Source organism: Artibeus jamaicensis, unplaced genomic scaffold, assembly GCF_021234435.1.
Source record: "Artibeus jamaicensis isolate MK-2021 breed Jamaican fruit bat unplaced genomic scaffold, CSHL_Jam_final scaffold_833, whole genome shotgun sequence".
Lineage (NCBI taxonomy): Eukaryota > Metazoa > Chordata > Mammalia > Chiroptera > Phyllostomidae > Artibeus > Artibeus jamaicensis.
Genome location: NW_026522056.1, coordinates 579,459 through 590,837, shown reverse-complemented (window position 1 = coordinate 590,837; position 11,379 = coordinate 579,459). Strand labels below are relative to the sequence as shown.

The following is an 11,379-nucleotide window of genomic DNA, read 5'->3' as shown; positions in this document are numbered from 1 at the left end:
GACCATGTGTCTCAAGTTCTTTAGATTCTATATTTCCTCTACTATTCTTGCCCCCCCATCTATTTTCTATCTACCATCTATGCTACTTATTTTCTCCCTTCTTCTCCTCCTCCCACTCCCCTGTTGCTAACCCTCCTTGAGATCTTCATTTCTATGTTTCCACTCCTGATCTAGCTGTCCTTTTAGTTTGCTTTTGTTTTAGGTGTGGTTGTTAATAACTGTGAGTTTGCTGTCCTTTCACTGTTCATCTTTTTTTATCTTCTTTTTCTTAGGTAAGTCCCTTTAATATTTCATATAATAAGGGCCTGGTGATGATGAACTCCTTGAATTTGATCTTATCTGAGAAGCACTTTATCTGTCCTTCCATTCTAAATGAAAGTTTTGCTGGATAGAGTAATCTTGGATGTAGGTCTTTGGATTTCATGACTTGGAATACCTCTTTCCAGCCCCTTTTTGCCTGTAAGGTCTCTTTTGAGAAATCAGCTGACAGTCTGATGGGAACTCCTTTGCAGGTGACTGTCCCCTTATCTCTTGCTGCTTCTAGGATTCTCTCCTTCATTTTAATCTTGGTTAATGTAATGACGATGTGCCTTGGTGTGTTTCTTCTTGGGTCCAACTTCTTTGGGACTCTGTGAGCTTCCTGGATTTCCTGGAAGTCTATTGCCTTTGCCAGATTGGGGAAATTCTCCTTTATTATTTGTTCAAATAAGTTTTCCACTGGTGGCTGTGCCTTTCCCCCTTCTGGTACCCCTATAATTCGGATATTGGAGCGTTTAAAGATGTCCTGGAGGTTCCTAAGCCTCTCCTCATTTTTTTGAATTCTTGCTTCTTCACTCTTTTCTGTTTGGCCATTATTTGCTTTCTTCTGGTTCACTCCATTGATTTGAGTCCCAGTTTCCTTTTCATCACTATTGGTTTATTGTGCAATTCCCTTCATTTCAATTAGTTTCGCCTTCATATGTTCCTCTAATTTGTGGCTATAATCAGCCAGATCTGTGAGCATCCTGATCCCCAGTGTTTTAAACTGTGCATCTGAGAGTTTTGCTATTTCTTCATCGCTTAGATTTATGGGCTCTGGGGCTTTGAGATCTTCTTGAGCCATTTTTGGTCTGTTCATGCCGTTAAGTATGAGGAGCGGAGCCTTGGACTCCCAGGTCGCTGGGTTGTGACGCTGTATGTGGAGTCGGGGTCAGAGTGGGGAAATGGCGGTGCCCTCTGCTGCCTCTCGCTGCTGGGGCCTGCTGGGTCCCGTCTAACCACCCAGTCCCTCGCTGGTCTATCTGCGCACAAATGCGCAACCACAGTCAAATCTCGGCCCTGCTCCCTTGCTGGTTCCTCGAGGTCACTCGCTGAGTCACTCACTAGGTCCACCTGTTGCAACCCTGTGCCTGGGATCTGTGCGCCTGAGTTCGTCTGACTGAATTTTCCTGTGCAACCCCGCTCCGCCAGCTGCTGGTTTTGCCCTTCTTACAGGTCAGGCTAAAGCATTCGTTATCAGACTTCCGAAAAGTTCAATTTTCTGTGTTCTGGCTGTGTTTTCTGTTGCTAATATTTTGTTGTCTCTAAACTTGGTTGTGTGAGAAAGCACAGTGTCTCCACCTATGCCTCCATCTTGGCGGAAGTCCCAGCTGGGCACCTTGTTTCTACCCAGCAGCAGTGCTAAGCTCTTGCTTAACTATTAAGGAGTAGTTGCATTTATACAGTCCTAAAATTACATTCGGCCCTTTGAAGGCAACTGCAAGGCTGATGTGGCCCCCCTGTGAAAGTGAGTTTGATACCCCTGCCTTAGTGTAAAGACATCAGTTATGTTGGATTAGGCTGTACTCTGAAGACTGCAACTCAACTTGATCACACCTGCAACAACCGTGTTTCCGAATAAGGGTCTGTTCACAGTTTCTGAAAATGAGGGCCCCAGGTGTATCTTTGGGACCACTACTCAGCCCACTGCAGATGGTAGGAGGCTTTAGAAACATCCCCCCACCTTTTTTCTGTTTTTCTATCACGAAATTTTAATCTGTAATGAAAGACTTTAAAAAAAAAAGGTTTTATTTATTTATTTTTAGACAGAGGGAAAGGGAAGGAGAAAGAGAGGGAGAGAAACATTGATCTGCAAGAGAAACTCACTTGGTTTCCTCGTACCTGGCCCAAGATGGGGGCCTGGCCTGCAACCCAGTCTAGAATTGCTCTGACTGGGAATCAAACCAAGGACCTCTCCATTTGCAGGATGATGTCCAATCCAGTGGGCTACAGCAGTCAGGGCTTCTTCCTTTTTAAATTAATTTACTTTTATAGGACTAAAAGCAAGACCGAAAGATGGAGAAAAAAGGAGATAACTTTGAATCCAAGAAAAAAACGTCTAAATGCATTCCTCATCCCATCCCCCATCTCCCTGTGCTGTGCCTACCCCAGTAAAAGATGTTCCTGGATATCTGTTTTGAAAATCATATCATTCCTAGGTTATGGTTTAGCTGTTGAAAACCTGGCAGGAAGGGACTTGTGTACTTTTATGGAGGTCACACTTTATTTTGAAGCCAGCTAGGAGGTGCCAGCAATTGTGTGGCAGGAGATTTTCATTATTGGATCTTTATTTAGAAAGAGAACTAAGTGGTCAGGCTAGTGAGGAGGGCAGATAAGGAATCCATGTGAAGAAGTAATCATTTTGGGGCAAAGCGATACTTGCTATTGCCCTGGCTAGTGTGGCTGAGTGTATTGAGCGCCAGCCTGCAAACCAGAAGATCACAGGTTCGATTCTAAGTCACAGCACATGCCTGGATTGTGGGCCAGGTCTCCAGATGGGGGTCTGTGAGAAGAAAGATTTTCTCCCTCTCTTTTTTCCTCCCTTCCCCTCTCTCTAAAAATAAATAAAATCTTTAAAAAAAGTTATACTTGCAGTTGCTGAAAAGCCCTTTTCAGCCCACTTCCCTGCTTTCCTATGGAGCTGGTGGCCAGTTTGGCTGAGAGGTGTGGCTTCAAAGTCCTTGTGGTGCAGTGTGGGAGAGCTGGTGTCTGGGAGTGTGACCCAGCCGTGAGGCACTGAGGAATGTGCACAGGATGTGTGGTGGGCTGCCGTGTCCCGGGTTGCTTTGGAAAGGGGCTGACTGGGCATTCTCTCTTTATGAAGGGAATCAGTACCTCCATGGAGACATCTGGAGGTGGAGAAGCAAGAGGGGAGAAGGGCCCTGGCTGGTGTGGCTTAGTGGATTGAGCACTGGCCTGCAAGCTGAGAGATCACCGGTTCTCTTCCTGGTCAGGGCACGTGACTGGGTTGTGGGCCAGGTTCCTGGTTGGGGGTGAGTGAGAGGCAACTGTTTCACTCTCACACAGCAATGTTTCTCTTCCTCTCTTGCCCCTTTCTTCCCCTCTCTCTGAAAGTAAATAAATAAATAAATAAATAATCTACAAAGTTAAAAAAAAAAGAAGAGGGGAGAAGGGCTGCTGAGAGAGTCCCACCCTCTGGAGAGTCTGGCACTGCAGCCGGGTTCCCAGAGGGACGCTTCCCAGAGAAACAAGTGAGAAGCTCCAAGTGTGCTAGTCAGGCTTCCCCAGAGGCACGGAACCAACAGGACATAGATGTAGATGTAAAGAAGGAGGGAGGCGGGGAGAGGTTGGCTGAGGGAGAGAGAGAGGAATTGGCTCATGTGATTGTGGGTACTGGCAAGTCTGAAATCTGCTGGCAGGCTGGCGGGCTGCAGACCCACAGAAGAGCCGATATTGCAGTCTCGAGTCCACACTCCATAGGGCGGCAGGCTGGAGACTCGGGCGTGATTTTTTATAACTCGGGTTGTAGTCTGGGCCAGAATTCTTTTTTCTCCAGGACCTCTCAGCCTCCTCTTAAAGTCTGCATCTCATTGGATGAGGCCTACCCACATTATTGAGGGTAATTGGCTTTAGTTAAAGTCAATTGATGCAGATATCAATCACATCCAAAAAGTACCTTCATGGCAACATCTAGACTAGTTGGACCACACAATTGGGCACCGCAGCCTGGCTGAGTTAACACATAAAGTTAACCATTTAGGCCCTGGCTGGGTAGCTTCGTTGGTTAGAACATGTCCTGATTGATGCACCAAGGTTGGGGGTTTGATTCTGGGTCAGGGCACACACAATAATCAACCAATGAATGTGTAAATAAGTGGAACAGCAAATTGATGTTTCTCTCTCTCAAATAAATTAAAATAAAAAAGGACCCTGGCCAGGTGGCTCAGTTCATCAAACATCATCCCAGACACTGAAGGGCTGCCGGTGTGATTCCCGATCAGGGCGCATACCTAGGTTGTGAGTTAGAGCCTGATTGGGATGTGTTCAGGGGGCAACCAATTGATGCTTCTCTCTCTCTTCTTTCCTCTCTCTCTAAAATCAATAAACATATCCTAGAGTGAGGATTTCTTAAAATTCTGGAAAAAAATTGAAGGTTAAAAAAATTAATCATCCCACACAAGTAGCAGGGTGGTGGCGGGTGCATCGGCTCATTTCCTGGCCCCTCTGGGGACGGTAGGTTCTCAGTGAGGTGCCCTCCTCCGCTGCCTCTTCAATTTCCATGTGCCGGTGGAGTCTGCACACACCCAGTGCTGGCCACTCACATCCCCGGGAGACTCACGGTTCTTTCCTCTTATCGCACTGCAAGAGCTGTAAATATCTGTTCCTTGTAAACATTTCTGGAGGGTAGTCATTTCCATGGGCCTTTATCTATCCAGGTTCCCTATGTTTGGAATCACATACAAGCAGATGGAATGTTCTAGACTTTGCCTGAGACTGTAGACTTTAGTCAGAACTCATCAAACTGTACAAAATAGAACTAAAGTAATTCTTATGGTAGTATTTATAACACTGTGGGTGGAACTTGAAAACATCGGAAAAGAGATTTCATTTTATTTTTTAAAAATCTCTGCAGGGAATTATGTTGCGTCTTGTTCTGGACGGAGCTCCTGTTCTGTGTGTGCCCTGGAGTTTCTGTTTGTTACAATCCCTAGTTCTGTGAATCCGAGTTTTTTTTCTTTCCTCTCGTTGTGACACTGATACTTTTGTGGACTCCCGTCCAGTGGGCATTCTGGATCTCGCAGGGCGTGTTAAAGGTTCCTCTTTCCTTCGGCGTTTGCAATTCCATTTCCTGGTAGACCTTTTCAACTGAATTGAAGTGGGAAGTGGTCGGATTTCTCCCCCTGTAAAGCTGCCTTTTTATCTCCTACTTTCACTGAGCACATTGGTGATCTTCACTGCAGGCTGCGTGTTATACTCACCAGAGGAGTTTTGAAAATGATTCTGGTGCCCATGCTGTCATCAGTTCCTCATGCATGTGCTCTGGGGTAGGGGGGCCGAGCGCTGGTGCTTTTAAAAAGCAACCGCCCCCCCACCCGCCCATGTTTACCGCCTCCAAACGTGATTTCTGAGGGCTGCACCACCCATTCAGTTTTTAATCATTTCAACAAAAGTGTTACAATGCTGGCGGTGAACGGCTGAGTTGTCGTTTGTCTTGAGGACAGTCAGAGAATGAAAGAGAAGGCAAGTGGCCACTGTCTTCTTCTGTCCAGCAGACTGGGGTTCTGCGGGCTGCTGACTTCTGGCTTCCTGTGCCTGCTGCTGGGCCGCGTCTCAGTCCTCCTGACACAGCAGATGGCGGCTACCCAATCCAGTGTCCCCGGAAATGGGGAGAGAGTCTTCCTCTGAAAGTAAACCTCGTAAAAATAAGAAAAGTCGCAGGATGTTGGTCAGCTGTCAAAGGGACCCGTAGGCCCCAGGAAGCAGTCTGTAAGTGTGCTGGTGAAGGACACCCGATGCGGAGGCTGTGGGATGGTTTGACCTCAGATTTGGACAGAATCGAATTTGCGACTGATTTAACAAACGTATACAGGATGTAACACCTGCCAGGCACAGTTCTAGGCAGTTTACCTGTATAAATCAGTTCTGGTTGTACAGCCGTACTTTGGTGGGCACTGCCTGTATTTCCGTGGTGAGAAACTGAGGCACAGGGAGTTCAGTGACTTGCCCAAGGTCACACCGTGGGGGTTTGAATGCAGGGGGTCCTTCTCCAGGTCAAGCTCTTTATGGGTTGTTAGACCACAGACTACCTGGTAGCAGGGGACAGTGTCCTGGCTCTGGGCTTCCCCAGCCTGCTTCTGTGGGCCACTTCCTGTGCCTCAGTTTCTCCTGGTTAATGGGTGGATAACAGGTTATATGATTTAAACAGCAACTTTACTTCTTCTCTTCTCAGGTTAGCATATGGGATTCTTCAGCTCCTACCTCCTTTAGTTATTATGATTTCTCTTTTGGTTTTGTTCTTCTGTAGTTTTCTGAAGGCAAATCAGACGTTTTTATCTGGAAAGGAAAACTACTTTAGGCATAGGCATAACCAGTAGTTGCCTTTTTGTCCTCAATGAACTATGTAACAGACTTGAAAAAACAACTCCGGGATAACTGGAATGCCGACTCATTTGCCCCTGTGAAATCTCGCGGGAGGGAGCTGATAACATTTTTAGCTGTTGGAAAACCTCAAGATGCCTGGTTTGCTACATATGTGATTAGCGTCTGAGAGAAAAGTCCTGGCTCAGTGGTAACGACCGGAAGCGTTTCTTTTTTTTAACTAACACTTGTTATCACCAGTTGTGGAGATGTCTTCCTCATCTTCTCCCAGGGGGACCACGAAGAGATGGGAGAAGACTGTTTAATTTCTGTCTGTTGGCATACAGTGTAATTTGCCGTGAAACTTATAATTAGATTATCAGGCTTAGGGCTGAGCTGCTGTGACTGTGCTAAAGGAGAATTTTGTTTTGCAGGTGATGAATTCCAGAGTATGAGCTGCTTGTCAGCAGGCTGGCCCTTCCTAGCACCCGGGGGGGCAGGGAGCCTGGTCGTAAGGGTGCACTTCACTTCCACCTTCAGGACCCGCGCAGGGCAGGACCCATCTCTCCAGTTCCTGCCTGATTCCGTCTCATCCTCACCGTCAGGTGGCGTGAGGAAGCACATGGGGCTTTTTTTTTTTTTAGAGGCAGGGAGCCCTGGCTTTGAATCTGGCTCCAGGTGAGGGAGAGGGCAGCTGTCAGGTGCAGGTTCACGCTGAGTCCTTCCCCCAGCACGTGGGGTTGTTCTCAGTAGGTGACTCTCGCCAGGGCTGGGCAGGGGGGCCACTGTTGCCCACTAATGACGCAGTGCTGCCTGGCCTGCATCAGAATGTGACCATTTCAGAATGATTGGAGTGGAACTTGTGTTTCTTGGCCATTTGGCCAAAAATAATAGTTTATAAAGCAAAGGACACCATGTTTTATGCAAATACAGGGTCTGGCAGAAGTAATGTCATTGAATGTGGTTGGTAGGGTACCTGACTGTCTTGCACAAAATGGACAGCGTTTGAACGTTTCACTTAAAAGGTCATATGCTGTGACTGAGTGAGATACTGTTATGTTACAGAATCACATACCTATGACTTTGTAATAAAGGATTTTTAGGTAATAAAAAGGGGCGTTACTTGTGCTGGACCCTGTGTGTGTGTGTGTGTAGACATCATGCCTCCAATCCTTGCTCCAAAGATCCAGAGACCGAGGGGCCTTCGTTTCTCTTGTGTGAAGGATCCTTTTGTACCCAGGTTCTGTGAGTTCATAATCTTTCTCTGAATGCTACATTTGAGTGCGTGCACTAAAATACAACGTTTCGTCGGGAAACCAGGCTTCCTTGCAAAGGGCGGGTCCAACAGCTGTTGTGGTTTTTAAGTGGGGATGAACCTAAACACTTGACAATGCGGTGGACAACTGTCACGTGGAAACAAAAGCCTGGTTGTTTCCATAGGTGACAAAGCCACAGGTATCGCTCCTTAACATCATTCCTGGTTTGTTGTCAATATGTGTAAGAGAAGGAAATGCTCAATTTCAGTTAGAGGATGTTGAGAATAAAGACTACATTGTTTCCCCTTTCAAGGCCATGGACCTCTGGGTGCGGTTCCCTCTGTAGTCAGCAGCTGGGCTCTGTAGCCCAAACTGAAAAACTGCAGACAGACTCACAGAATTTCATCAGAAACAGATTCCTATGCCAGTTAGGGGGATAGCTGTCAAAAATATTCTAGAAATATAGTTAACTCTCCAAGGGACCCTGTGAGTGCCAGCCAGCCAGCCAGGAGGACTGTGAATGGAGACGGCCCTCCTGAGCTCCCCTGTGAGCAGGGTGTGCCCGGAGAGCTTGGGTCCTGGGTGGTTCCCTCCTGCCATCAAAGGCTGTGGAATCCGATGGCAGGAGGAGGGCTGGTTAACCTGCGGGCTGGGATGGCTTTGGGAGGAGGCCCCGTTTGCATTTCTGAATTGTCCTCGTGGAGCCAGTGAACTAAATCCCCGCACAGTGAACAGAAGGGGAAATGAAGGGACCGGGTGTGAAAACTTAAGGATACAAACAGTGGTCCGACTTGGCCTCTGGAGACCAGCCCCAACGAATGAGGGCCCACTGGGCTTGCCGCTTCCCTGGGATTATTTTATCTTTTACTGTATTAACACATTTCATCTTTGCAGCCCCGTGGGGTAATATTGTTATCTGTTCTCCTTTGCAGGAGAGGAGACCCAGTCATGAGTGGTTAAGTACCTTGTGCAGGTTCACAGGCCCAGCTGTCCGGCTCCCAGACGCAGGTGTGCCCTCAACCTCGGTTCTGTACCTGCACCTGGGAACAACCAGCCTCATGTGGCTTCTCCTTTAAATCCGTAGCTGTAGGGCTTCCGGTGAGCTAGACTTCAGATGGCTCTGAGAGATGGGTGCCCTGTAGTTTAGCTGTAGCTTTTCTAATGATTGAACATGGGGGAATGAAAGTGTTTCGGTAGGATGACATTTCAGTTCTTGGTGGGTTTCACACATCAGGGTGACTCCTCCCTCCCCCTCAGCCTCCCGCTCCCCCTCAGTCTGCAGTTCAGAGTGAAGCTGGGGAGTTGGGATGTTGTGTTGCTGGGTGTGGGGTCTAAATGAAGCTTCTGACTTGAATGCAGCTTCTACCAGTTTGTAAATTGCACCAAACTGTTAACAAAACAATTTTATGCAAGAGAAAAAATTGCGTGTTTTTAAAAAATATATTTTATTGATTATGCCATGACAGTTGTTCTATTCCCCCCCTTCATTCTCCTCCACCCTGCACACCCCCTCCCTCACCATTCCCCCCCCTTTAGTTTATGACCACATGTCTCAAGTTCTTTAGATTCTATATTTCCCCTACTATTCTTGCCCTCCCCCCTGTCTATTTTCTGTCTACCGTCTATGCTACATATTTTTTGTACCTTCTCCCCCCTTTTCATTCTCCCACTCCCCTGTTGCTAACCCTCCATGTGATCTTCATTTCTATGTTTCCACTCCTGATCTAGCTGTTCTCTTAGTTTGCTTTTGTTTTAGGTGTGGTTGTTAATAACTGAGTTTGCTGTCCTTTCACTGTTCATCTTTTTTATCTTCTTTTTCTTAGGTAAGTCCCTTTAATATTTCATATAATAAGGGCTTGGTGATGATGAACTCCTTGAATTTGACCTTATCTGAGAAGCACTTTATCTTTCCTTCCATTCTAAATGAAAGCTTTGCTGGACAGAGCAATCTTGGATGTAGGACTTTGGATTTCATACTTGGAATACTTCTTTCCAGCGTGTGTGTTTTTTTTTAAATGAAGGGGATAATTTATGGCTTCACTTACTCAACACATTACGCAGGGCACTAAATACACAGGGGCAAGTAAAAGCACGTGGTCCAGCCCTCCCCGCTGGTAGGCAGACATGTATTAACTGCATACCTGAGGCCTGGACTTGTGATTGTGCCAGTGTATGAGCCAGACTCAGAGGGAGTGTGAGGGGCCGGAGTTGGGGGCGGTGATGGGACTGACAAAAGACTTAACGAACAATCTGGAAGGGGGTCAGGGACCTTTTGGGAAGTGACAAGTGGCTAAGTGGCACCCCAGGCAGCTGGACAGGGGCCGGGCAGCCGTGGAGCTGCAGCGCTGGGCATCGGGCACTGGGGAGTGGTGTGCGACTGTGGGAAGGCAGACGTATGTGGTGCTGTGTCAGAACGACTGCGGCGCTGAGATGCGGCACAGACTGTGCCATCGAGTGTCGAAGCCCGTGGTACGAGTGTTCATTCAAATATTTTCTTTTAACTGCAAAACTGGGAACAAGCCATACAATTTTTAATTAGAAGAACAGGGCATGGGGATTCTTCTTGGGCTTGTACGTGCACTACGGCGTGTGGAAAGGCTGTGCGGGAATGGCCAGCAGTCCCCAGAGCGGCAGGGCACTGTGCTTAGGTCCTGCGGGACCTGGGCTGGTCGGTTCTTCCTGCCCACCTGTGTCCCAGTCCAGTCCAGTCCAGCTCCAGCCACGTCTACATGTGGGGTGACAGTCCCTTAGTTACCCCCTTCCTGGATGCTCCTGAGAAAAGAGATAACCCACATCTTTCTTCCCCTTTCCCCCACCAGGGCGGGAGCAGTTCCACGGCCTTGGCTCCATGTACTGCCGGGGGGCAGCCGCTGTCATCCTCACCTATGACGTGAACCACCCGCAGAGCCTGGTGGAGCTGGAGGACAGATTCCTGGGCCTGACAGACACAGCCAACACTGACTGCCTCTTTGCCATCGTGGGGAACAAGGTGGACCTCAGTGAGGAGGGGCCCTCGGAGAGCTGGGAGCAGGAAGGGCACAGCTCCGGGTCAGTGGGTGATGGCTGTGTGTCGCCCAAGGTGCCCAAGCAGGTGAAGCCAGAGGAAGCGATGGCCCTTTATAAAAAGATCCTGAAGTACAAGATGCTGGATGAGAAGGACATGCCGGCTGCTGAGCAGATGTGCTTCGAGACCAGCGCCAAAACCGGGCACAATGTGGACCTGTTGTTTGAAAGCTTGTTTGACATGGTGGTGCCCATGATCTTGCGGCAGAGAGCCCAGGGGCTGCCGCAGACTGTGGACATCTCCTGTTATAAGCCACCCAGACAAACCAAATCTGGGTGCTGTGCCTGACTCTCAGAGACCCCAGGCCCCCGACCCCCATTTACACAGTAGGTAAGGAGTGTGACCAAGCGAGCTGTGGTCAGGGGCACAGAAAGTCGAGAAGTTCCTCTGTAGAACTGCATGCGGAGGAGAAGACCCGAGAGGAAGTGACAGCTAACTGTGAGAGAAGGCCCATGGGAATCATCGCCTCTGTCTGCGTCGCTGTGTTGGGAGGTGGGGAGCTGCAGGGTCCTGTCCTGACAACCTGGCCTATGACAAGGTTGCCTGGATGGGTGTGTGCCCATCTGAGCACCTGTACGGCTTTCATGTTTGTCCTTCTCAGGACATTTCTCTTCACTGTGATTTATCTTTGCTCCGATCATTTGGAACTTGTATCTTGATGCATCATAATGGTTCTCGACATGTTAATTTATACAAAACCAGGAGTCACCTTTTTATATTGGT

The 11,379-nt window shown here is 48.1% G+C and overlaps 1 protein-coding gene across 1 annotated transcript in view; it reads left to right on the top strand.

The window, feature by feature from the left end:
- RAB20 (RAB20, member RAS oncogene family) overlaps positions 1-11,379 on the top strand; it is a 37,714-nt gene extending 26,335 nt beyond the window's left edge. The window contains exon 2 of the mRNA XM_037125653.2: positions 10,412-11,379. Within this exon, the coding sequence (XP_036981548.2) occupies positions 10,412-10,944 (533 nt within the window). The 3' untranslated portion in view covers positions 10,945-11,379. The remainder of the gene's footprint in view (positions 1-10,411) is intronic.